The 27,794-nt window shown below is 49.6% G+C and overlaps 1 protein-coding gene across 1 annotated transcript; it reads right to left on the bottom strand.

The window, feature by feature from the left end:
- Positions 1-14,122: 14,122 nt before the first annotated feature.
- On the bottom strand, positions 14,123-25,913 carry Alox12b (arachidonate 12-lipoxygenase, 12R type). The gene is made up of 15 exons (XM_027946771.2): positions 25,767-25,913; positions 24,578-24,782; positions 21,467-21,548; positions 21,238-21,330; positions 21,013-21,135; positions 20,612-20,715; positions 20,134-20,306; positions 19,767-19,910; positions 18,536-18,739; positions 18,255-18,341; positions 17,843-18,012; positions 17,277-17,398; positions 14,999-15,099; positions 14,488-14,658; positions 14,123-14,302 (listed from the first exon to the last, which is right to left on the bottom strand). Exons 1-15 carry the CDS (start codon positions 25,911-25,913, stop codon positions 14,123-14,125), a joined length of 2,106 nt encoding a protein of 701 aa, XP_027802572.2.
- Between the last annotated feature and the right edge of the window lie 1,881 nt (positions 25,914-27,794).

Here is a 27,794-nt window from a genome sequence, read left to right as displayed (position 1 = left end):
ATCCTGGAGAACATAGTCTCATGTGACATATGTCCTTCTGACCACATCACAGAAAAGGATCCCCAAGAGAAACAGGCCCCAGAGTGCCTCTCTTGAGACAACTGTGTAACTCACCCTCCTCCTCCTCAAAACAGAGAAACAAAGGGCTGGGGTGTGGCCCAGTGGTAGAGTGCTAGCCTAACATGTGTGAGGCCCTGGGTTCAATCCCCAGACCCCCAAAAGACAAAGAAAACACCCACAGAGAACAGAATCCTGTGGCACAAGATGACAAACCTTTGGAGACTCTAAGCCTTAAAGTGCCTGCACAACTCCCTTGAGGGTTTTACTAGTTTTGTTCTGCCTTCCATTACCTTGGACTGAAACCAGGAAATGATCCTGGCCTACTGACCACAGCCAATCAGGCAGCATGGTCATCTGACTCAAGGGCAGCCATCATGTAGGCTGCTGGACCACACAAGAAGTGGCTCAGCCTGAAGACTGCCCAACAGGTTGATCATGACCTACTGTCCCAGCTTTAAAATGAATGAATGTTTGAGAAAGGATCATTAGAAGATAGAAGGAAAAGGACACATGGCCCAAGGGCCAATTGCAGGCAGTGCCCTCCTCTGTTTCTCAGAACTTGCCCCGAAGTGTATTTTAAAGCAGATTCTATTTCCAGGGAATTAGAAACTATTAATGTATCACTAATCATACTTTGCCTTCCTGATTCCATCTTCAATGATGGAATTCCAAATTCTTCAATTTTATTTATTTATTTATTTTGTGGCCCAGATTTAGCGAACATTCATTAAAACAAATGAGTTCTTTTGAATTCACCTGATGATTTTCATTTCTGACTAATATTATAGGTATCAGTGCTTTAGATTTTGAGCTTCACTAATATTTTTTAATCTTCTTTTTTTTCTTTTGTACTGGGGATTGAACCCACGGGTGCTTTACCACTGAGCTACACCCCCAGTGCTTCTTATTTTTCATTTTGAGATTTTTGTCTCTAAGTGTCTGAGGCTGGCCTTGAACTTTGTGATCCTCCTGCCTTAACCTCCCAAGTCACTGGAATTACAGGGGTTATCTTTGTAAGCAAAAATACTAGTTTTATTAATTTTTATGCACCATAATTTTACTAATTTTTACAAAATAACGAGCAAAAGACAAAACATATACTATATCTGCATAAATTTAACCATGGAACTCAATGGGCGAATGCTTCAGAAAGAACAGTGTGGGTTGGCAGGTAACGTGAATTATTCTTCCCCATTCAGAACCAGTGTACCAAAAGAGCTATGCATTTATTAAACTTCTTTGGTTTTGATCAATAAACAATTCCTGCTCACTTAAGTCAATAAAGGAGTTCATGGGAATGAAACTGAGTGTTTTGAGGAATTAAAAGAGTTAAACTTTACTGTCTCAGAAAAGATCAGAAGTTCAGGAAGCTCTGGGCAACTGGACCACAAAAACCAATGGACACTTTCCCAGGCAGTGCAGTGGAAATAATGAATAACCATTTTTTTTTTTTTTTTTTTGTCCTTGACTCATTTGCCTCAGGATTCAAACTCCTTGAGGAAGGTTCTGCTTGAAATGTTAGGAACTCCTGGTTGCCATAGAGAGGTTCTGTTCACCAAGTATATCATATACTTCCCAACATTTCCCAGCCAACCTTTTGCTTAGTTTGGGGCCATGTGATTAATTCTGGCCAATGGACCGTGAGAGGAAATGATGTCTGTCACTTCTGAGTTGCAGTTGTGAGCTGTTGTGCCTTCTTCAGCCTTTGACTGCTCTGCCGAGGCCACCTTGCAGACATGTTTCAGATGACATGAGCCCCATCCTTAGCTCCGTCACTGGACTGGAAATTCAGGAGGACAGGGTTCAATCCCTTAATACTGAAAAAAAATGAATCCAGCAAAAGCAGTTTGAAGATATCCTACCGAACACTCCCATATTTGCACAAAGAAATGCTTACAGTGATGTTCTATGCAGTATTATTTATAAGATGAGGGGGAAAAGCTTTTAAAAATCTAAATACACTTTATCCTGAAGAATTAAAGACCTATTACTACAGTTGTACTACTGGTGTTGGCCAAATTATATCATTATATTGTGTGCATGTAAACAAATCACTGTATATAACTATAATGCACATATATTCCCATGTTTATAGCAGCACAATTCACAATAGCCAAACTGTGGAAACAGCCTAAATGTCCATCGACAAATGAATGGATAAAGCAAATGTGGTATATATACACAATGACATTATGGCATTTGCAGGAAAAGGATGGAACTAGAGACCATCATGTTAAGCAAAATAAGTCAAACTCAGAAGGTCAAGGGTCATACGTGTTCTCTCATATGTAGAAGCTAAAGAGGAAAAAGGAAAAGAAAGGTGGGAATGGATCTCCTAAACACCAAAGAGAGATCAGTAAAGGAAAGGGCCCAAGGAGTGGGAGGCAGGGAGGGAGGGGGAGTGCTGGGGAGTGATGTTGGCCAAATTATATCATTATATTGTGTGCATGTAAACAAATCATTGTGTATAACTATAATGCACAAAAAAATATGGAAAAAAAATCTGGGCTGGGGTTGTGGCTCAGTGGTAGAGCGCTTGCCCTGCACATCACGCACAGGGTTCCATCTTCAGCACCACATAAAAAAATAAATAAAATAAAGTTTAAAAATAATAAAATCTAAATACCCATCTGGAAGGAAATATTAAATACATTAAGAAACAGTCCTATGAAAACAAATGTAGCTGTTAATAAGGTCAATCTGTAAATACTGACATGGGAAAATGGTTACATAAGTGGAAAACAAGTCACACAATGATAAGGGTAAGACTCCTTTTATGGTTAAAAAAAAAAAAAAGCTGAGTATGTAAACCAAGTCAAATTGAAAGGAAAACATCTTAAAGGGGCAATGCATTCCTACTTGTTGTTAAAAAAAAAAATGGACAGAATAGCAGGGCCTGTGAGAAGCATAGAGAGGGGAATTTAATTTGAGAGAAAGAGAACAGGAATTCAGGAAAGGACATCTATTTGATTGCCTGTCATACTTCCAGGAAATAGCCTTGTTGAGAAAAAATTATCCAAAAAGAATAATTATCAAAAACTGATACATAAGGCTGGGATTGTGGCTCAGTGGTAGAGCGCTCGCCTAGCACGGGTGGGACCCGGGTTCGATTCTCAGCACCACATAAAAATAAAGGCATTGTGTTGTGTCCATGTACACCTAAAAATTGTACATATATATAATATATATATATATATATCTGATACATAAAATCAAGAGGACAACCACCCGTTCTGTTAAGAATATTTAACATTCTAGGAGACTGTACCATTGTTTGCTATTATTAAGGAAAGTCTCAGGTTTTGTAAAGTTCATGTAATTTGGTTCCAGCCGAAATGCAAATGATTTCTGTTCAGGCAAAAAGATTGAAGGGATACATCATGTATAACCAGAAGAATGAGAAATTATACTCCATTATATATGGAGTATCAAAGTGCATTCTACTGTCATGTATAACTAATTAAAATAAATTTTTAAAATGACTGAAAGGGTTATGGAAAATAATATTCCTACAAGACAGTCCTGAGGGACACAGCGAACTCTCTTCCCTTCCTGGGTTTATCCCCAGCATCTCCAGCAAAAGCAAATATTCACCCCTTCCCAACCACAATGGATCTTGAAGGGAGGAGGGGGATACTAAATCACTGAGCCCTGGACTTTTACCCTTGCTCATTGCCGATTTGTCCTGGAAGGAGAAAAGCAATTAGTGAAGCCCTAGGTAACAATGGGTCCCAGAGGAAGGAAGATAAGCCCTCCATCCACGCTGGCCTTCTCCTTCTGCCTACTGGCCCCAGGAGGATGACTTCAAGGTGACACTTCCCTAAGACGTGGGCCGGGTGCTGCTGCTGCTGCAGGCGCGTAAAGCTCCCCCTACGCTGTTCAGGGTCCTTGACCAGGGTTCTGCGCGTGTTCCTCCGGGAGGCAGTGGCTGGGGGCCCCCCTTCGCAGCCCCTACAACCTGGAGCTGGAGGGGGCGGGACCTGGAGCTACGAAGGGCGGAGCATATGAGCCAGCAGATGGTGGGCCAGAGCTACAGGAGGGGGCCTGGCCTAACGGTGAGAAGAGGGACAGGGCAAGAGATGGGATGGCTGAAAGGAATCATACTTGGGATGTGGCTGTGGGAGAAGACCAGTTCTCAGGAAGGCTCAGGTGAAGTTGGTAGAGGCAGAGTGAGGATGCAACCCAATATGGAGAGTGGCTAAGATCCTTCTTTTCTCTGCCTAACATCTCTGCTCTTTGGGCCCCATGACATCTGCTGTCTACTGTTGAGTTGGGGGTGGTCAATGAATGATATAGGGCAAACTCCTGTTTTGGAGGCAGGGTCTGCCTTGGATGGAACGGGGAGTGGGCAGGTGATGGGAATGGCCTGTTTCCTTGGAGGAAGAAGTGGAAGGAGGTTGGTGATTGAGTCCCATGTTCCAATTCAGAGATGCCTCTGCCCCAGGCCTGAGAAGAGAAGGGGAAGAGGTTGATATGTTGGAGGGATTAGGAGCAAGTGCCTTTCTCACTCCTTCTCTCTCCCAGACAAAATCATCTGGCAGGCAAGACAGCCAGCCCCGCTCTGTCCAGCACCAGACTGAGATTAAGGAGAGGCAGGAGAAATATCTGGAAGCAGGAGAATTCTGGACTAATAATCCCTGAGTCCCCAACTCCTGCACATACCTTCTTAGTTTGGGGAAACAGAGACTCCTTTGCTCTTGCCCTCTGAAGTCAGTTGAGCCTCAGATCTGACCAAGAACAGCATATGTGGGACCCTGGCATATTTCCTTCAAGAATCCCTGTCCTAGAATGTTCCCTATAAAACCAGGCCCAAGGAACCGCTCTTGTATCCCTTTCCAATCCTCAAAGTGTGGACAGTCCAGCCACTAGCCAATCACTACCATCTTCACCTCTGCCCCTGCCCAGGTGAAGTGAGGTTTTCCCTAGGGATACTCCACTGCCTGGACACTAAGAACCTCAAGGAGCTTGATCCCAACGTGCACTACTCAGGAACGGAACAAGTAGACCGGAAACTCTACCTCACCTCCCCATGAGCCTGCCCTGCCACCACAAGACTTCTTTGTCTCTGTACCTGATTCCTCCCCAGCTGGTGTCTTCTGATTTTCTGCAGGAACTTTGTGCTGAAGTTAGAGACAGCGGAACAGTCGACAGCCCTGGAGAAACCAGAATAAGATTCAGTGCATCTAACTCTTCCTCATCCCAGTGTCAGGTCTGCCATGTGCTCAGGGATGTGGCAGGACCAAAGAGTCCTCAGCAGTCACCTTGTGTGACTGAGAACTAGAGACCCAGAATGGAAACTTTCTGGAAATTACAGACCATGTCTTTCACAGCCACCAGTTCCCTTCCCTGTCCTGCACAGAACCCCATTTCTGTCACCCAGGGCTGGCTGCTGTCCTCTAATGTGGGGAAAACAGGTGGCAGGGACTTAGGGACCCTAGAGGATGCCTCACTTCAAATGTCCTTCCACATGGTTTGTCTAGCCATTCTCACTTCCAGGCTTCAGAAAGGATGGCTACAAAGTAAGTTCTTCCTGGTTCAGAACCAGGAGTTACATGCACTTCCTGGTGCAAACTCTCCTTTTCACCTTGTCTGGACACCAGCAACCTCTGTCCCATGTAGCAATCAAGCTTCTAAAGCTGGGAAAACTAAGTGAGGGCCTTGGAGCCTGTTTGCTGATCACACCCTGTTATGGTTTAGATATGAGGTGTCCCCCAAAAGCTCATGTTTTAAGACAATAGAAGAATATCCAGAGGTGACACGGTTAGGTTATGAGAGGTGAAATGATTGGGTCAAGAGAGCCTTAACCTAATCAGAGGATTAGTTCACTGATATGGATTAACTGGGTGGTAACTGTAGGCAGGTAGTTGTGACTAAAAGAAGTAGGTCACTGGGGTGTGCCTTTGGGGGTTATATTTTGTCCCTGGTGAGTGCAGCGCACTCTCTCTGCTTCCTGGCCGCCACATCCTGAGCTTCTTTCCTCTTCTACCCATTCCGCCATGATGTTCTGACTCACCCCTGGCCCAGAGCCAGGGAGTCACCAACCATGGACCGAACCTCTGAAACTGGGAGCCAAAACAAACTTTTTCTCCTCTATGTTGTTCTTGTCAGGTATTTTGGTCAAAGTGATGAAAACTTCCTAAAACATTTCCTCTCCAACTTCATATGTATTTCTTCAAGCTGTCCCCAACACTGAACAACTAGGGGATTAAAAACAAAAACAAAAACAAAAAAAAAAAACACCTATCTTGGGAATATCCTGAACAATTTAGGGAAATAAAAGCTCTTTCAAAATTTCACTCATTTAGTTGGAGTCTTGGGATGCAGACTTGAAACTATGTCAGAGGATTCAGGTGTGTCCATTTCTGATATCCTTCGCCCTGCTGGGTGCATTATATGTTCAAAGTAGGCATGTTGAACTGTCAGTTTAACATCCCTAGCACCAGTGCCTTGCCCCAAAGTGACAAAAACTCTTTTTGAATGATCACTCTGGTTTAACATATTACCCAGAGTGTCTCTTGGCAAAATTTCAGGAGAATGGGCCCCAGGACTGATGATTTTTAACAGTGAATTGGAAGGACCCCCTGTGGAGTAGAGACTGGGAAGGATGGGATGGGCTCTCAAACTCTACTCTCATCCTGGAGATAATCTCAATGCATACCACATTTAGGCTTCCCCAGAATGGATGGGGCCAAGGGAGATTAGGTGACTTCTCAAGTAGAACCCAAACCTCGAATTCTGTTTTCTGAGAAACCATACACTGGTGGTCATTCAACCAATTGAGGAGGGAGGAAGAGAATTCATTAGCATCAGGAAGTGACCACACTGGGAAGCTGGAGATGGGTCCCAGAGTGGCAGGGCTGGAGGCAGAGGACCAGGGTGATCATCCTTATGTCCACTCCTGTGTTTGAGCACTAACAGTCCTGAATAGCTTCAACCCTGTCCTAACCCAACACTATCACTGCCTCCCAAAAGAACTTTCGTGTCACTGATGGAGTGGTAGCCTAGCAACACTGCAGGCTGAACTAGAGGTGAGGGGACCAGGGACCCAGTCTCCTTTCTCTGATCTCCTGGTGCCTTGAGGAGCTGTTATGGTTTGAGGTGTCTCGAAAAAACTCATGCATGAGACAATGCAAGAATATTCAGAAGAGAAATGATCAAGTTACGAGAGGTATAACGTAGTCTGTGGTTTAATCCACAGATGGATTAACTGAGTGGTAACTGGAGGCAGGTGGGATGTGGCTGGAGGCAGCAGGTCGCTGGAGGCATGCCTTTGGGAATTACATTTCGTCCCTGATGAGTGGCGCTGTCAGCTTCCTGGCTGCTATGTCCTGAGCTACTTTCCTCCACCATGATATTCTGCCTCACCTTGGGCTCAAAGCAATGGAATTGGCTGTCTATAGACTGAGACCTTTGAAACTGTGATCCCCAAATAACCTTTTTCTCCTCCACATTGATCTTGTCAGATCTTTTGATCACAGCAAGGAAAAAAACTGTCTAAAACAGGAACCCACACACCCGGCTCCCCGTCTTGTCTCTTTCACCCAGCCCTGGCTTCTCTTCATCCCTTCTCACTCCTGTCAAGCCTCCATATTCACAGCCTGCTAACCATTTTTCTCTGGGCCATGAGTGTTTCTTGCTCAGCACCCGAGGAAGACACATTATCCTTAGATGGTGAGGGCTGGGTGAGAATGCCCTCTCCTGGCACTTTGTCCAACTCCACACATTGGCAGTGGCCCCAAGGCTCAGAAATCTTGGTGATGAGTTGGTTGTCATGGTTACTGAGAATACCCTACAGCTGGTCACCAGAGCAATACCCAGTCTGAGCTACTGGAATGAGATGGGCCCTAAGCTCAGCAAAGAACCTCTGTATCCCGCAGCGCTGACCTCCTGCTGGGCTCACTTCCCTCATTGCCTGTCATTGTGGCTTGGGCCTGGTTATAGCAGAGGCATCTCCCCTACTTGGGCAAAAAGTCCCTTTCTCTGGAACCAGAAGGTGGCTCTGATATGAAACCCAGAGGCCAGACTACTGGCTCCAGAGAATGAGATGCTTTTAAGTGAAATACTTTCAGCTTCTAAATAATTCTCCCTCCCTCAACAATTCCCAAATCTTCCCAGAATTGTGCAGGTCTGTTCCCTCCCTCAACCATCCTCCTCCTCCTCCTTCCTCCCCTAGAGGAGCTCTGTGTACCTGGTGGAGCAGGTCATCCATCCTTTTGGGCCTCCACCCAGCATCATTAATGGGAGGCCCCATTTATGATCAAGCCCTGACTTTGCTGTACCCAGTGCCCCAGCAGTGGCCCTTGCTGCCCCCTGCTATCCAGGCCAACAGGCCAGGGTCCCTGGAACTGTGGGATTGGTAGGCTGGGTGGGGAGCACATCATACCCTTAGGACAACTGCAAGGTGGTCTCCTCCCACTGCTGCCATTCCCAGTGGGAGACATCGAATCTCTAATCCTACCAGCCCTCCTAGATTTTTTTTTCCTGTTTTTTCTATTTTGTTCTCTTTGATTTCCATCTTGATGCAAAGGCTCTGATAGTGTCAGAGAAAAAATTGCACCTTTACATGGGTGTCAAAATCAACTCTACTAAAAAACACACCCTTGACAGTTTGATGATGTCACCCACAGACCAAACCATGACCCTTCTGGAAGGTATCTCTGCGTCATCCCTTCCTATCCTTCCAGTCTAGGCTGCATGACTGGAGATCTGCATGACTTTGTTCTGGTAGGAAGTGGGTAACCTTGATTCACTTCACATCTCGGAGAGATTATCATCAAGTCTGTTTTGCCAGTGAGGAACCTGAGTCACAGAAAGATTGATGAACTTTCCTGAGGGCACACAGCTAGACCGAGAGTAGACTATGTGATTTGGCCCCACGGCCATAGTCCTGGGCTACCCTTTCCCAGATTCTGCCTGACACCTGTCCTCCCTTGTACAGTCACTTCAGCTCATTCACACACCTGGCCCAGACAGTCCCATCTTCTTGCCCAGTTATCCAGCTAAGGATCGCCTCCTGGCCAAAATCTGGGTGCAACACTCAGAGTTCCTCATACACAAGATGCTCTCGGATCTGCTTCCAATCCACTTTGTGGCAAAGACCCTCGCTCTGGGCATGCTGTGGCAGCTGCCTGTGTGCTGCTCCGTTTTCAAGGTAGGAAGGAGCCCCCATCACAGGGCCTGGAGCTGTGGGAGACCAGGGGCTTCCTCACCTGCTCTCCGGCTCTGGCTCTTTCCAGCTGCTCATTCCTCATTTCTGCTACACTTTTCACATCAATATCCAAACCTGCACTGAGCTCTTTGCACAGGGAAAGCTCAATGCCAGCTCTAGGCCTGGCAAAGTATCTTGCGGGACGTGGGCCAGAGATCACCCTGGGGTCACAGTGTCTGGCAGAGGGAGCCTGAGGGGGCTGGGTTCATCGTGAGCCTCTACCCCTAACAGCAGAGGGCTCTGTTCATTACAGCCAAATAGGCTGGAACGGATGGCCTAGAACTGCCACCTATGGCTCCTCTGCCTGCTTCACCAGCTAGCTGACCATGAGGTTCAGGGCCTCCCCCACTTCTACTACTGTAGGAGACCAACCTTACACGTGACTGAGTCACACTCCCCGGCTGGGTGCTGAGGCGCTAAGTCACAGAAGTGTGGCAGAGCTTTCCCCACCCTTCTTGGGTTCCAGGGTCAGTGTCTCGTGCCTGGGTGTGTCTTGCTACAGCCCCATGGGTGAAGCTGTTCCTTTGTAATATAACCCCTTGCCCTGTTTAGGATAGAATCTTCCATGGAAGTGCCTTGTGTGTGTCCCCTTCTTACTCTGCCCTTGGGTGTGGCCTTCCTAGATGTCAGTCAACCTGCTGACAGTGGACATCATGAAGATAGTCTCAGCCCCCTGAAACCTGACCCCTTGCCTCATTTGAATAGCTTCTCAATAAAAGGGGTCAGCGTGCGCTCTCGCTTTCTCTCTCTTTCTGCGGACCCTTAAGTTCAAAGGAGCCGTCACAGCAACCCCAAAGAAAAAGGTATTTGTGTCTCTTGTGTGGTTATTTCATGCAGCCCACTCAGCCCAGTTTACCTGGAGTGACCCCTGAGCCTTTTAGTTGCGAGAACAGAAACCTGGCATACTACCTGGAAGATGCACTCCAGATCTGGCAGCCACAGTCAGATGAAGCTCTCTGGGACCTGCGCCTCTGGCCCTCCACTACTCCTCTGTTGATTTGTTCATCACCTTCCCACACCTCCTGCCAGAACCCCTGCTGACTCCCCGAGCCTTCCTGCCTCACTTCTTTTTTCTAGTTGTGAGATCTTGGGCCAGTCTCTTAACCTCTCTGTGCCTATTTCTTCATCCAACAATATGGGTAATAAGAGTACCTACCTCATAGGTCTTTACTAGGATTAAATGTTAAACCCTAAGAACAAACCTCAGCAAACAGGAAGAGCATTAGCTGTTAGTACCATTGTTTGTCCTATAAATAATCAGTTTGTCTCCAATTTTTCCTTCTAAATCTTCCTCATAGGAAGTCTCCTTGGGGTATAGCCCTGGCCTCCACTCTACGGGTCAGACCCTCCTGACATTTGGCCTCTGGCAGGTCCCTACCTCTTGCCTGATAATGACCTCCCTGGAGCACTGGGGTCTATGACAGTGCAGCTGCTGCTCATGACCTTCACAGGGCTCCCAGTTTCTTGCCTCATCTTTCCCTTTCCATTCTTCCTCTGCAGCACACACCAGGTCGAGAGAGACAAGGCACCCCCAATTTCTCCATGTTCAAACACCACTCATGCTCTGAGCTCAGCTCATACCATACCTCCCCTTTAAAGTCCTCCAGGACTGCACCTGTATGAATGCCCCCAGCAGGAGCTGCCTATGCCAACACCCTTCTTAGCAGTGGCTCTGCATGCCCTTCCTGAACCCTTCTCTGGCTAAGGATGGATGGTCCTTCAGGACAATGGAGGAATTGGACCCAATTAAGACTGTACCAATGCACCAGCCTAGTGTCTAATCCCTTTGCTGTGCTTGGTCTAGCTCAAAAGGCAGGAACTCCAGTGTCTAAAGGACAGGCAAGTAGAAAATGCTAGGGAGGAGGGGACAACTGTGGGAAGCCATCCGAAAATTACATGAGGATCTTCTCTCGGTATGGAAGCCAGAGAGATTTAGGTTTGGCATTGCAAACTAGCTGTGGCTCTCCCTCAGCAATAGATTACACAATGCATGTGATCTTTATCTCTGCTCTGCTAGGAAGGTACTTCATAGGAGCTCTGGAAATGGGTGTAACTCATTGGGAAATGGACAGCCCAACTTTAACCTTTTTTGGTGAAGAACATTCTATGGAAGGCCTTTGATGTTTCCTGATATAAATAAAGCAGGTGCTGGTCTCCATTTTGCCATAGTCTAAAAGCTGCATCCGTCTGATCAGTTTGCCCTTCCTGCCCCTGCTTTTGAAACTACTTTATGAGTCCCGTGGTTTTTTTCATTGATCTATTTTTCCTAGCTTTTCTTTCTCAGCCAGCCCATTCCACCAAGGTGAACCCCATTTCCACTGCCCGTGAGATAACTGAGACTAGGGCCAGTGGAAAGAACTCATGTGTGTCTGATGGGGACAAAGGACACATAGACATGTGCTATGGTTTGGATGTGAGGTATCCCCCAAAAGCTCACGTGTGAGACAATGTAAGAAGGTTCAGAGGAGAAATGATTAGGTTGTAAGAGTTTTAACCCAATCAGCAAATTAATCCCCTGATAGGGATTAACTTAGTGGTAACTGAAGAGGTCGGTGTGGCTGGAGGAGTTGGGCCTTAGGGGGCATGGCTTTGGGGTATATATTTGTATCTGGAGGGTGGAGTTTTTCTCTCTCTGCTTCTTGATCACCATGATGTGAGCTGCTTCCCTCCCACCACCCTCTCCTACCATGATGTTTAGTTCACCTGGAGCCCCAAGGAATGGAGCCAGCCTTTGATGGACTAAGACCTCTGAAACTGTGAGCCCTTAGATAAGCTTTTCCTCCTCTACAATTGTTCTGGTCAGATCTTTTAGTCACAACAACAAATTAGCTGACTAACACAGCATGACTGTTGCCAGATCTTCAGATTTTTCAAGAGAAACCAGACATCTTCTAATATTTAAGTGTTGGTGATTTAACTTCAAAAATAAACAACAGAACTTGCCAGCCAATCAAAACACATATGTAGGGCTGGAGTTGTATGGCTCGGCGGTAGAGCACTTGCCTAGCATGTATGAGGCACTGGGTTTGATCCTCAGCACCACATAAAAATAAAAATAAACAAAATAAAGGTATTGTGTCCATCTACAACTTAAAAAAAAAAAATTGAAAAGTGGACCGCCTAAGCTCACATGCTTACCAGATTCTGGTAGCATGCACTTTTTTCTTTTTTAATACTTTTTTAGTTGTTGATGGACCTTTATTTTATTTATTTATTTATATGTGGTGCTGAGAATTGAACCCAGTGCCTCACACATGTGAGGCAAGCGCTCTACCACTGAGCCACAACCCCAGCCCCTATTAGCATGCCTTTTTAAGACAAAAAAACAAAACACATTTATAGACCACATGAGGCCCTCAGGCCTTCACCCCTGGTGAAGATCACAGCCTCTAGGTTTGAAACTCAGCCCTGAAGTTCACTCTGTATGGTTGACTATTTTCTTTCCTTGGTTTCCAAACCTTCCTTTTGGGGGAAGATTTCAGTGGCCTCTTCCAACCCACAGCCCTGGGCAGCATTGACCCCTAACTGGTAGTGACCAGTATTCGTGGATCTCCAGCTTTATGACCAATACTGTTAACATCTACTACTGGAATGATGATAGGGCAAAGAGCAGGGATTGGAACTCCAGGCCCGAGTCAGGGACATCTTCCACGAGGGTTTTTTAAGCCACATGACCTCAGGTGAGGAGTCTATCCCTGTTCCCTGCCCTCCACGCCCCACTTCCCCAGGGCATCAGCCCCTTAGGTCTCAACTCTATTCTCCCCACCTCACTCCCATCTAGGGGTCCCGCCACCCTGGACAGCTTTGCTTGCCCCAGGTAGTATCTCACCACAATCAACTTCACCTGTTCAGCCCAATATGCTACCATCAACAGTGGCCAGGGGAGCCAGTGCCAGACCCCAGGGAAAACAGGGTCAGGAGGAGGGGGGCCTAACAGAAGAACTGGCAGCTCTGAGCTAACTGAATTTGGGAGGGTACGTTGATTTGAAATCAGTTCCTAGATGCCCAATATTCCTGCCCTATGTGGCTCCCCCACCCACCATCAAAGGCCAAACAGACTTGATAGCCTCAATCCCTGATGTCAATGCCACATGCCACACCCTGGTGATCTTCTGGAGCATCAGCAATAAAACCAAGGTCAGAGATATAGAGAGAAGGGGCTCAAGTCTCAGGAGAGTGGGTGAGGTGAGGAAGGATCTTGGGGAGAAAGGGTTTCTTGGAAGGTGCACTTAACAGGCTGCATCTTTTAGGTGGACAGGGCTTGGAGTGACTCCTTGGCTGAGGGGTGTGGAATAGGGTGGTACAGATTCCTAGTAGGTGGAGCTCAGAGAGTGGTCTGGGTTGCAAAGTGGGTTTGGTCTAGGTTTCTTATAGGGTGATGGCTTTCCCCTATCTGAGTGGGTAGTTTATGTTTCAAGTTGGGTCTTGGGTGATCTGGTTCCCCTAGGTGGGACTAAGTCCCCAGGTAGGAGGAATTCAGATGGACCAGAATCATCGTGAGGGTCTAGTTCCTAGCCTTGCCCCTGCCCCACCACCCATCCTGCGGGGTCCCCAGAGGCTTCTGAGCCCAGAGGAGCACATCACCAAGGAGGCCCGAAGCAGAGTCATTCGGTTTTGATATGGAGAGGCCTCTGGGAGTGCAATGGGGCCCTAGCGCTGTCTTAGGCCTACCTGGAGCTGGTGGTGGTGATGAACAGCTTTACAGTGTGAGCATCTCCGCTCGCACCCCGCAGCGCCAGCCCAGCGCCCCCAGCACCCCGAAAACAGCTCCTGGCACTCAGAGACCCAGGGAGCATTTGAAGTAATTTTATTCGAAAATAGGAAAACAAAGAATATGGAGCAGGGAGGGCCATCCTAGATAGAAATGCTGTTCTCAATCAGCACAGGGTCCAAGTAGTAGTAGGGGACAGCGAGGCACTTGTTGCGCTGTCGGATATTGTGAGAGATCTGGGACAGGCGCTGGCGGAAGGCCTCCATGCTCCGCCGCGGGACCTCCTCCACGAAGTGAATGTCTGGGAAGTGGCCCAGGGGCCGCTGAGGACACAGAACCCGGCGCTGGGATGAAGCCAGGCCCACCCCGCAACCAACCCACAGCCTAGCACCTTCCTTTCAGCCTCTGCCCACCGCAAACTCCCAGCCCCTTGACAGCTCCAATTATCCTTACCCTCCCCAACCCCCCAGTCTGCCCATGCTCAGAGTCCCCAAGCCCCACGCCGCACCTTGTCATCAGGTTCCCGACTGAGGGTCCAGAGTACCAAGAGCACGATGCAAGTGGTCTTCACATCCGGCAACGTGTCCATGTAGGTCTCCAACGTGGTCAGCCCCTTGGCCTGCATCGGCGGGTTCCGCATGGAAGATGGGAAGTTGGGCATCCAGGCTGTGTACTCCAACTGGAGGTGATGTACAGAGGTTCAGAGAGCACCCCAACAGTTCCCACCCACCAGGCTCTGATCCCTCTCTCCCATCTTTGATTCCTGCCCCAGTGGATTGAGAATGGGCTGGGCTGGTTTAGACTGGTGGTGCTGGAGCCGATGGATATTGAGGCTGGGTTGGGGGTGTAGTCCAGGTGGATTTGAGTTGGGTTGAAAGGATTTCAGCTGAGACTGGAGTTGAATCAGGGATTCAGACAAATTGAGGCTGGACCAGAGATAAAGGCTGAGGTTTGAGGTTGGGGCTAGGGCTAAATTTAGGAGGTCTGGGACTAGGGTTGGGGCTGGTGAGCACAGGTACCTGGCCCGTGTTGACAGCTGCGTGCCGGGCAGAGCAGGTGTACATGACGATGGTGACATATCGGATCAGTTCAGGCACCGTTCGCAAGCAAGTGGGGAAGCCTGAGGGGTGGATGGACCAAGCAGTGTCAGTCCTGCCCCAGTCCTGGGAGTCCAGCAGAGGGCGCTTGCAAGCCCAGGTCACACTTTTTTTTTTTTTATTGGTTGTTCAAAACATTACAAAGCTCTTGACATATCATATTTCATACATTAGATTCAAGTGGGCTATGAACTCCCATTTTTACCCCAAATACAGATTGCAGAATCACATCGGTTACACATCCACATTTTTACATAATGCCCTATTAGTAACTGTTGTATTCTGCTACCTTTCCTATCCTCTACTATCCCCCCTCCCCTCCTCTCCCATCTTCTCCCTCTACCCCATCTACTGTAATTCATTTCTCTCCTTGTTTATTTTCCCATTCCCCTCACAACCTCTTAAATGTAATTTTGTATAACAATGAGGGTCTCCCTCCATTTCCATGCAATTTCCCTTTTCTCTCCCTTTCCCTCCCACCTCATGTCTCTGTTTAATGTTAATCTTTTCTTCCTGCTCTTCCTCCCTGCAACACTCCAAGCTCCACAACTCCTTTCCCCGAAGTCCTTGTGACAAGGCTGGGGGAGGGGCTTGACTGGCCTTGGCTACTTGTGCTCACAGCTAAATTGAGGCCCTTGGATCTCTCTTCCAGCTCCCCTAGGAAGTGGAGAGGCTTCTCTCCTTTGGCAAGAATCCTGGTTTTTCCACCCTGACTCAGCACAACACCCCAACACACACTCTCCCCACCTCCTTTGAGACTTTTTCTCACTCCAGATAAATTTCTCAGTAGCCTGGCTCTCTCCCTCACACCTGTTCCCAACTAAGCTGCTGGCTTCTTTCTGATCATACCAGGTGAGCAGCCAGCCCTGGTTGCTATAGCTACCCTATAACAAAAGACCCACGCATTCAAAACAGACTCAGTATTTTCTTCCCAAAGGCCCCCTTCAAGGCCCTCAGCTCAAAGGATGACACATATCATCCAACCAACTGGAAAAGCCCTAAACCTGGGAGTCACCCCTCCACTTCTCACCCTACCTAACTCCCAAACCCAAACCAATCACCAAGTCTTGTTGTTTCTAGCTCTCAGCTAGCTTTGGAATTCTCTGTGTCCCCACAACCCTCATTTTAGTCAAGTCCCCATCACCTCCCTCCTAGACACCATACCAGCTTCCTAAACTCTCCTGACCAGCACTGCAGCCTGATATTTTAACATAACATCTGATCTCCTTGTAAAACCCCTTGATGTGCCCCTTTGGTTCCAAAGGGTAATTCCAAACTCCTTATCTGCCTGGCAGCCTGGCCCTACTCCTGGCTTCAGCCTTAACCCATCAGGAGCCTGAGCACCTCCACCCTCAGCTCTAGTTGCAGGGAACTGGATCCCAGTAAGCAGCTCCCAGAATTCACTATGCTGCCTCTAGTTTTGGGACCTTTCCACATGCAGCTCCCAATCAGCAACTCCATCTCCACCACCGGCCACAAGCCCCTGTCAGTCATCTCATAGCTAACCTCATCTGGCAGATCTTAGTTAGGTGTTAACCAAGAAGTCTGATCTCAGCTAGATCTTAGCTTACTGTTCCCCACTCCCTGTCTCTGCCAGCCCAACCCAAGCTGGTTTAGAAACCTCCCCTGGGCATCTCTAGCTCCTCCTCAGCTTTCCCCAAACTGCCCCAATTCTGCTATAACACACTGCTCATTCACCAAGTTAAACACCCCCAGCCCCAGGCATCAAACACCTTGAGGGTGGGCACCTGCCTCTGTCTTTTTCCCTTTCATCCCCAGCCCAGCATTACACTATTGATGCTCCCTAAATATTTGCTGAGTGTGTGCCCAAGTAGCATGACCTCAGGACACCCCCCACCCATTTCCTGGAGTTTGCTGATTCTCCCTTTACCTCCTCAGCCTCCAGCATACTTTTTCCTGTTAGAACTCACGCCCCATTTCTCAGTCCACAGAGACCCCTTTCTGTCTCTGCAGAGATGACTTAGCACCTGAGTTCAGACAGGCGCCAAATGCCAAAGGTCATCCCCGAGATGCCACTGCTCCAGGGTCCAGGGCAGGTCCCTGTGAAAATCCTAGATAGCCCTTTGGTATCCTTCGGCCCACAAGGAGATCTGTCTGGCCCAGAAGCAGGAGGGCCCTAGTGGAGCTTCCTGGGAACCACACCTTGGCCCCAGTCCCCACTGGGCTCTCAGGCCCGTACCTGAGCTCTCACGCCCTAGGAGGCACTCCTTGAATATCTCCTGCACCCAGGACTGCAATTCCGGGTCACCCTCCACGGCTGCGTCATTCGGGTAATAATAGGTGATGATCTCTGTCACATACCTGATCAAGGGGACAGGGCCTCAGTTTAGAACCTCATCTCTCCCTCCCCTCTCCTTCCATAACCATGCTTCCCACCTCCCTCAGGTCATTCTGGCCTTAGCTGGCTCAGACCTACAGGGAGGCAAGTCCTTCAGGAAGGAGGTAGAGAAGGTGGCTTGGCAAGGTCAGAAGACACTCACGGGATCCCCAATATAGATCAACGAGGCCCCCAGGCAGCTCAGAGCCCAGAAGGGGGCTGGCCCGCAAAGGAGGGCTGGAGTCCAAAACAAGGAAGAGGCCCTGTGGGCCTAAGGAGCAGGTGTGTGATGGACAGAGAGCCCAGACCCCATCTGCAAGGCCAAGCTCCCGTAGGATGTCCAAGTTCAGGTTCTTAAAAGCTCCCACACCCCCTCCCACAGCCCAGGATCTCCACCCTAAGTGCCATCACTGCTGTCCCCACCTCACCTCTCCATTGCGTCCCATACTGCCAAGCTGTCATCACGGAAATAATACCCAGGCAGGTCCTGGACACCACGCTCCACAAAGTCATTGGGGACATAGAGGCTGTCGTAGGTGAGCTCAGACAGAGCCCGCACCATCACCTCAGCAAAGCCCTCTAGGCCCAGGGACATGGCCTGTGGGGGAGTGGGGAGATCCCAGAGCTGGATGGCATCCCTGCAGGCCCTGCTCCCTGAGGACCACACTATGGCAGGCCCTCTGCCTCTGCACCATTCTAGTCACAGCGCCCACTTTAACCAGTCCCCTCTCTGCCCCCCGCCCCCAGATCCAAAAGCAAGTGGGGAGTCCTGCTTTTAGTCTAACTGCAAAGACCCAAAGAAAGCAAGTTTCTTGTTGGGGCTGGGGGCAGAAGTCTTACCCTGGCAGAGAGGCCCCCCTCGTTGAGGAGGAGGGCCCGCCCGATGCTGTTGATCTGGACCGTGAAGCGGGTGTGGGGAATGAGGAGCTGGGCGGGAAAGCAAGGAGGGCAAGACAGGGCTGAGGATGCCCCCAGAGGACATCAGCATCCCCATTTCTGCAACATCAGACTGACCCCTGACTTTGGAAAGTCCCCTCCCTAAGTCCTCTCTGGGGTGAGTCCCCAGATCCTCCCAGGGCTTACAAGGCAGTGAGATGGGGTCCCTTCCCCTAAGCCCACACCTTGTATAGGGGGTGGCACATGGGCAATTGCCTCAACAGGGCCAGGCAGAAGGCCTCAGCGATGAGGTGGGTCTCCAGCAGGTGGGAGATGGCCTCGTGACTGTAGAACTCAGCGTAGCGCACCCATGTCTTGGCCAGCAGCCAGTCCCACTCAGAATCGCTGGGCAGGAAGATGGGGCAATCAGGTCCAGGGGTCTGGCTCAGCTGGGGGCAGGGAAAGAAGGAGGGTTAGGTGAGCATAGAGACCCTCACACACAAAAGCTGCCGCTCCAGGAAAGAGGCAGAAGGAAATTCGAGGAGGTAAAAACCACACCCACTGTACTGCAGTTCCCTTTGGTCCCCTGAGCACACCATGACCTTCCTCCCCATCTTTGCTTTTGCTGTGCTCTCTGCCTGCACTTTTGCCCAGTCTCTGTCTCCACCTGGCAGCTCCCACTCATTCTTTGAGATGCAGCTTCTAAGAAGCCATCCTTCCCTCATCCCCAAGGCTGCCACATTCAGTTGTGCAAGCTGTGCACTGTACAAGGGCAAGGGTGCCTAGCCCTCAGGTGATGGGGGACTGTCATTGAAATCCAGCCTACACTGCTCCAGTAATAAACCAGAAGCATTAGGACATGGCTGATAGCCCCAGAGGGGTATCACAATGCTTGTGGGGACCTCTGATAAGGGAATACTTCAATTTCCTCTCCTGCCAGACAGCAGCTAAATCTAATTAGCTCAGTACTCCCAGCAGAGGCCTGGCCTACAGTAGAGGTCATTTTTTTTCAAGTAAATGGATGAATGAAGTCAAGGAGACAAGCTTAAGCCACCAAGCGCCCCCTCTGGTCACCATGTACATGTGACCATAAGCTCACCACAGGGACCCAAGTTCAACGCATGGGTGTATAGACACAATGAATACGCACAGATGTGCCCACATAGGGACATGCATGTTCTCACACCAGGCTTACACACAGGGCCACACCCAAGGTCACCCCCAAGTCTCTCCACGGCCACACATACAGAGTGGGACATGCATTAGCATAGGTGGACTCAGATGCAACCACAGGGGTATACACTCCTGTGGACACACAGCTTCCGCACAGACACACATGCACAGGACATAGAGCGTACACACAGGCTCACATGCTCACATAGGTGTGTGCACACACACAGAGGAACGTTCATGGGCTCAGAGGGGCTCTGCCCTGGCATCACGCCCACACAGCAGCCCCCACTGCACCCCACACACCTGGATGGCGATGGGCATCATGTTGCCCTGGGGGTTGAAGTACAGCAGGCAGAGTGGGGCACAATGGTGCTGCTTCTGGCCGTTGAGCTCCACGGTGGGGATGCCCTCCAGGATGTGGTAGTCTGCCAGGTAAATGTTCCCCTTCTGCAGGGGAGCCACAGTGGGAAGGCAGGCCGGCACCAACACGGGGCACATGACCCACGCCTTGTGTGTGGAGTGCACTGGCCTCAGGGTTCGGTGGTTGGACAGGGCTGGGGAAGTGGGGCATGTGGGCATGGGTGGGACCCAGGTGGGTCTCAGGAGACACATGGATGTTTAAGAAGGAGGCCGGGAGACCAGCTAAGACCTCTGCCAGAGAGGGCCTCACCTCCAGCTCTGCTTGCAGGCATGTTCCCTCATCCAGGAACGGGGCCACCATGTCGTCTGTGACAGGGAACTTGTCTGGGATCCTTGTACATCGGCATATGAGTCCTGGGTTGATGCCATTGAGGTACTGGTACCCAAAGAAGGTGTCCTCTGCCCAGTGCTCAGCCACATACTCTAGGGGGATGGTGCAGGTGCATCACAATGTGATCCAGCCCCACTCAGGGACATAGAGGCATGGGACAGAAAAAGACCATGGACACCAAGAGGACTCAGGGAGGAAAACTAAGCCCTCATCTTTGTCTTGAGTAGCTGAAGGGACCCAGAATAACGCTTTGAGAAGCCCCAGGAGGGTGTACACATCTGACTCTGGATTGCTCTCTTGGTCACTAAGCCCACTGACCCCACATGAGGGGCCTGCTTCTTACACCCAGAGACCACCTGGGTGCCCCTTGTTTGATTTGGGATGCTCCACCCCATACCAGAGATGACAGTCTTGTTGGCAGGGAAAATTTTCTTAATGTCCTTTAGTCTCTTCCATGAACGTTTTGAGTCTACCAGGCCCCGGAGTTTGAATGCCAGTGACCTAGGAGGTGGGATGCCAGAGGAAGGTGGTCAGAGAGGCTGCCAGGTATGCTGGGACAGGTGGCAGAGCTGCCTACCCACTGAGGTCTTTGGGTCCCAGGGTCTCTTGAGTCTCAAAGTCCCAAAGTCTTTGTGCGTCTAGGTCTCTGCGTGTCAAGTCTCAGGTCTTCTACACTCTATCTGCCTCCCATTGCCTCCCTGGCCATTCCAACTCTGGGACTGTCCTGGAGGTGGACATGGATCAGTGGGGAGGGACAGTCCCCAGAGCCTTCACTCTCCCCTCACTACAGCCACTCACATGGGCCCCAGGCGGAAGAAGAAGGAGGCAGTCTTGACGAAAGAGAAACGGAGGTTTGAGTTCAGGAACTTGGTGGCCTTGATGTTGATGAGAATCGGGAATCCTGGAATGTAACCATTCCACCTGCAGGGAGAAGCATGGGTTGGGGCTTGGCACCTGGGGCTCAGCGGGCAGAGGCTCAGAGGGCAGCCATGGGAGGGGTCCAGCAGAGCCTCGGGTCCTTACTCAGGCCGGTTGGGGTTGCGGAACCTCCGGACAGGAGGGTGGTAACTGGGAATGTGCACGTAGTTGGGCAGCCCAGGTACAAAGACTCTCCAACTGCAAGAACAAGCCAAGATGGTGAGCCCTGATGTCTAGGTACCATCCTAGGGCACAGGGGGCCAGAGACCACACTGGCCCCTGACTTCCTATGACCCCTGCAGGTTCCCCCAGACCCTGCCACCCTCCCCCTCACTGGTAGAAGTCCTGCTTGGCTCTGATCTCTTCTTGTCTGTGTTCCAGAAGGATGGGGAGTGAGTCATCCGCCATTGTCTTTCCTGTAGGGAAACCAAGGAGGACGCTCAAGCACTGACCCCCTTTTCTGCCTGCCCCTGCCCACTTCAGAGAGCAGGAGTTTGGCTTGTAGCCCCCAGGGTAAGCTAAGGGGTGCGTGGCTAAGGATGGGGAAGGCCCACTCTGGAAGACAATAATAGTGGACCCCATTCCTACTCTATCCTCAAGCTGGGCTCTGCTGCTGGGGAAAGTGCCTCTTCTAGACACTAGTGAACTATATTAATAACTGACAGCTGTGGAAGACTCACCAGGTATCAGGCACTTCCTAAAAACTGCCCTTGTATTAATGATTCAAGCCAGACAAGAACAACTTTATAAGGCGAGTCACTAATTATTATAGGTCCCCAGCCCTCTCCTGCAATTCCAAAATACAAAAGGCTGTGGAAATCCAAGTTTGTTTCATAACGAATTCATTGGTGAGCCAAGCGTGCTCTAAATTTCCCTGAGGCTAGATACAGTATTTAACTCGCTTGGTTTCATTTTTCAGTTTTCGATGAGAGATATTAGTGTGTTGAATGGGGAATACCCAGAGGTGGATATGTGGTACATCTGTATACATGACAGGCTGAGTATCCCTAATCCAAAAATCCAAAATCTGAAATGCTCCAAAAATCTGAAACTTTTTAAGTACCAACATGAGACAAGTGGAAAGTTCCACACTGCCCTCTTGTGGTGGGTCACAGTCAAAATGCTGAAGCACTAAAAATATTGTATAAAATTATCTTCAGTCCTTGTGTATAAAGTGTGTGTGTGTATACACACACACACACACACACACACACACAATGAATTAGATGTTTAAACTTTGGTCCTTTCCTCAAAATATCTCAAATGTTCCAAATTTTTTAAAAAGTCTGAAATCCGAAAACACTTTAGGTCCCAAGCATTTCAGATAAGGGATACTCAACCTGCATGTAGATGAATGGATGAGATAAATATGCATATGTGTATATTTATACACATTTTGTATGTATCTATTATATACACACATATGAACATATTCACGTGTGCAGCCTCGAAAGAAAACCCAAATTTCAAAACGCCTCTGGCCTCAACAGTTTCAACAAAAGGACTATATTGTTGTTCCCATTTTACAAGGATAAAAGAGTAAATATTGTGCAAGAAAAAAGCAGTCAAGCTGGGATTTGGTGCAAAGTAGACTGTTCTGACCTCCCCCTCTCCCCCCAGTAGCACCCACAACAGTTGTTCCTGATACTCCTTTATGTCATTGGATTTTCACATCAACCCTATGGTTAGCTCCATTTTACAGATGAGGGTCCCAAAGCTTAGAAGAATGTGAAAATGTGCCCAAATGTCCTGAGAGTAAATGGTGGCACTGAGATGGACATCCAAATCCAAGCCTGTCTTTCTCCAGCATCCTGACTGCTTGTCCCCATGCTAGTTTGTGCACATCCCTATCAGTTCCCCTCAAGGTCCTCACTTTGCCACCCTGTCCATCCTCCATCTGCCTCAGCTCATATGCTACATTCTGGGTGGATGTCGCCCCCTGGGGTGGTAAAACCCAGAACCCCAACTTGGCTTTGTCCCAGGGCGGGAGCCTCACTCCTTCGAGGGCCGAACAGGTGACTCAAGTCTCCCTGCCCTGGTGTTGCATGGCAGCCACCCTACCCAACCCCATTCTTGCACAGCCACCAAGTGTCACCCTGCCCGTCCCCTGCTTCCATGCCACACAGACCTATCACCGTGGGAAGCACTTCTGCATCTCTGCTGAGACTCTTCCTTTGGCAGCCCCACCCTTCCCCAGGCCTCCCTTAGCCCCTGCCTCTCCTTTCCCCAGCTTAGGCCCTGTTCCCTCCCACCCTGGGAAAAGACTCCAGCACAGAAATATGAAAAAGAAGAGGAGGATGGGACTCCCCTGGTGTCCTCAAAGCTGTTCTCCCTTCCACATTTCTCAAGGGAGGCCAGCAGAGGCTTGGGGTAGAGCCAAAGGGATTACAGAGGATAGACCTCCAGTCTCTATGTCGCAGCCACATATAGGCAGCTGACCCAGTCAGATGGAGGGTTCTGGCAAGGGTTGATGCATGGAGCTCAGGCACTCAGATCCTGTCCCTGTCCCATGGGAGCAACCACACAGCTCAGCAAACAGCAAGGCAGCGTTGACCCACTGCCAGGAGAAGCTGACAGTTTGCACCAAAATCTGAAATGCTCCAAAATCTGAAACTTTTTAAGTGCCAACATAATACAAGTGGAAAATTCCACACTGCCCTCGTGGAACCTCCTATAGGGGTGGATGGGCCCTTAGTGTCGGATTTTGGAGTAACAATGAGTCCTGTTAGAGAAATAAAGTATCCTCTAGGGCAACAGAATAGCCCTTAGTCTAAAAAATGTTCATAGGGCTGGGGATGTAAATCAGTGGTAGAGCATTCACCTAGTATATTTGTAAGGCCCTGGGTTTCATCCCCAGCAGTTGGGAGAAATCATATATATATATTCAAGATCATATACAAGGCCCTGGTGCCCTGGGGAGCTGTTGAAGTAACAGGGCTTCTGAATGGAGCAAGAAGGCTACAGCTGGAATATTGGGGTTACTTATCAGAGTAACAGGGCATCTTGTTGTCGTAACAGAATCCTACTGGAGAATCAGGCTTTTGGGGGTTGCAGGACTTACTCTCTGGCATAATAGACAGGACACCCTACAAGAGTGCTGAGCAGCCTGGGCACAGAGTAGAAAGGGGTCATTTCAGGATGGCTGGGCACCCTGCAGGATTCAAAGTGAGGCTGGGAGCAGTGAGAGGAAGCATGATTTAGAAATGCTCTCTGCTGCCTGACTCTGGAATGCTGAGGGTGACCCCTGGACCCCACTATTCTTCGTTCTGCAACAATGCAGTCCCAAGCTGAGCCTAGAGCAGCAGTGGTAATTTATGACAGTAACAGGAGATCTCAGGAGTCCCTGCTGCCTGATTGGCTTGATGGGAGCCCAGGGTGATCATGCTGGGGTGGTCAGGCTGAAGTGAGGGCCCTCACGGCAAGGGGTGAGATGATGTGGGCTCACCTGTGGCCTCCCTAAGTGCCAGGGTCTCATAGCCATCCATCCACTGGTAGGCAGGGAAGTGGTAGACACGGCCATTGGGGGCACAGATCTGCACGTAGTTGCAGTACCAGGGGTCCTTGGGGAAGAAGGAGTAGCGTTCTTTGTGCAGACGGATGATGATGAGCTCCCCGAGGTCCTGTTGGCACTGGACAGTGTACTCATCCACCTGGGCAGGACACAGGTCTCACTGAGCATACTGGACTGGACTCTGGTTCCTCCAGCCTCCCATTGAATTGGCCCCTAAACCAAGCTCTGCTCATGCTGGGTGATGTTCACTTTCTGGACTGCGGTGGCAGAGAGATGGGACATGGACCCAATCTTTGGGCTCCCCTCTGACTCCTCCAACTTGACTATTCTCTGCTGGGTCCATTTACCCTGGGCTAGGCCTTTTCATCCCTCCCTCCCCAGTTCCCAAGGTCCTGTCCTCCTCTCCCATCCCCTTTCCTAGTCATCTGAAGCTTCAGGGACCACACAGACCCCCAGGAGCTGGTGTACAAAGCAGTCCAAGAGGGACTGGGACTTCCTAAGCCTCTTACAGTCCTAGATTGGAGAGAGATAGATGGTCCAGCCAGCCCTTCTCGTACTTCTCCATGAAGATGTGGGAATTCAGAAATCACCCCAAAGATAGAGGGACCAATCAGATCACACAGTAACCTTTGGCTGGGCCTGACTCAAAATCAGGTGTGAGAGCCCACAAAGAGTGACTTCCATCATGGGGCAAGCAGGTCCCCACTGGACAGGCTGGTCTGATGCCATTTTAAGTCACAGAGAATCCAATGCAAATTTAAGCTAGTTATGATGTAACTTGGTTTAGGAAGAGTGAGTTAGAAGGGGAGAGGGATGGGGAGGGGAAGAGAGGCCATGGGAAGGGATGGGGTGGGAGAGAGTTGACAGAAGAGAGAGGAAGAGAGATGAGGTGAGAGGATTGGAAATTGGTTGAGAGAGATAAGAGATGAGGGAGCAGAGGAGATAGAGCCCAGAGACCAGCAAGGTGGGAAGGGTCAGGAGACGTGTGGGTGAGGCATCCAGAGCCACCTAGGAACCCACAGCCTTCAGAGCTGAGCCCCGATTCTGCAGCCTCTCCTGGTCAAGCTGTGTCCCTGGCTCTCTTCCGGCACTCCTCCATCCCTCCTGGGCCATAAGCACTCACCGCCCCAGTGGCAAAGTCTCTCCCAAAGTGGTTCAGCAGCTGCTTATGGCTCTCTCCTTGGGTCCCCACGATGGTCAGCGAGATGGAGTCCAGGGTTCCCGACAAGAAGTCAGTGCCTGTGGCCACCTTCACCTTGTAGGTGGCCATGGATGTTCCTCAGGAGTCAAGAGGGGACTCAATCCTGGACACTGTGTGGAGGTCCCAGGCACAGAGAGGAGTGGACAAGGCCAGCCTCTGTAGCAGAGTGGCTAGACAGCAGGAACCACTGGCTCACGGGAGCTGCCCTTGGCGGGCTGGGATGTGAGCTGCTCCGGGTGGAGCCAGCTGGTAGCAGTGAGCAGGCGTCTGGGCTCTAGCCCAGTGGGTGCTGGCGGGGAGGAACTGCAGGTAGGGCTCTGGGCCTGCCTCTGAGAGGGCGGATGGAAGGAGGCTCAAGGAGCCTTCAGGGTGTGGGAGCCAGTCCAGCCTGAGCCAGGGCCCCAGGGAAGTTGGGGGACGGGGTGGGGCGGGGCCCCCAGATCTTTATCAGACTAATAAGCTCCTTCCTCCTGCTTGCCCCCATTGGCTGCCAGGTACCCCTGCTGAGCAGCACCTTGGGTAGAGGTGACCTGTATTGGAGGGGAGGGAGAGTGGAACAAACTTGACATTCAGATGATCTGCTGTGGAAAATGAGTCCATCATTCAACCCTAGGGCCCATAGTTCATGACAAGTTGGTGTTAAAGCCCAGGCCCAGGGACCACATAGATGCAGAACAGCTCTAGAGATGTTACAGGAAGAAAAGATGGCAGGTCAGAGAGGGGGTATGTGTTGCTTCCTTTGAGTTCAGGATGAGCTGAGGAGGGACTGGGGTTGAATATACAATTAGAAGACAATCCAATTGAAATTTAGGACACAGGAATAAATCTAAAGGGCTGGGGTGGAGCTCAATAATATAGCCTTTGCCTGGCCAGCATGAGCCCCAAAATTCGATCCCCAGACAAGAAAGAAAGAAAGAAGAGAAAAGAAAAGAAAGAAAAAAAGAATTAAACTAAAGCTCTTGCAACCCCAGTGCCCTAGGAGACTGAGGCAGGAGGATCGCAAGTTCAAGGCCAGCCTGGACAATACAATGAAATCCCACCTCCAAACAAAGCAAAAATAGAATTAGGCTACATTGTGGATGGATCCCACAAAGATCGTCTGGAAAGAAAGCAGCCAGGTATTCCCTCAACACCAAGTTCCAGAAGAGGTAAAACTAAACACATCTTACACAAGTCAGATTAATGAGTATCTCTGGAATGGGGGAACACGTAGGCAGCTGGATGTGTTCTCTCTCTCCATCTGGATGATATATAGGGCACTCAATGCATTTTTACTCTATCTGTGTTATCTTTTGATTTTATAAAGGCTACACCCTTACCAGAAAAAAAAAAAAATCAAAGAACAAAGCTAGGAATGGGAAGCCGGAATGAGGGATAGTCTCCAAGGGAATTGTGTTTGTCAAGAACCAGACCCCTCCTTCCTTCCTTCCACAGATGTATATTGAGCAGGATTAACACCATGTTGTAGGTACTGCAGATACAAAGAAGAAAGTAAGTAACCGGGCATTGAGGTGCATGCTTGGCATCCCAGCTTCTCAGGAGGCTCAGGCAGAGGACAGAAAGTTCGAGGATAGCCTGAGCAATGTAGTGAGACCCTGTCTCAAAATGCTTTTGTTTTAAAAAGCAAGGGTGGGGAGGTAGCTCAGGGACAAAGCACGTGACTACCATGAACAAGGCCCTGGGCTCAGTCCTCAGAATTGCAAAAATAAAGAAGAAATGAAAGATGCATGGAGCTTCGCTCTAATTCTGAATATTAAGTGTTCTGAAGAAAATAAACCCCAGGGTTGGGACCCTCATGGGACTGGTTTCTGATAGAACCCCAGCAGCCAGAGTTATAACGGATGGGATGGGGTCAGCCCCTGAGATAGGGAGGAGTCATCAGGACTATGGTGGGAGCAGCTGAGAGGGTCCAAGTTCTACTCTCGGCAGATAGTATTTGGGATCCAGGGA

This window comes from Marmota flaviventris, chromosome 17 (assembly GCF_047511675.1).
Source record: "Marmota flaviventris isolate mMarFla1 chromosome 17, mMarFla1.hap1, whole genome shotgun sequence".
Taxonomy (NCBI): Eukaryota; Metazoa; Chordata; class Mammalia; order Rodentia; family Sciuridae; genus Marmota; species Marmota flaviventris.
The sequence above is the reverse complement of the archived record's forward strand: the minus strand, read 5'-3'. Positions and strand labels throughout refer to the sequence as shown.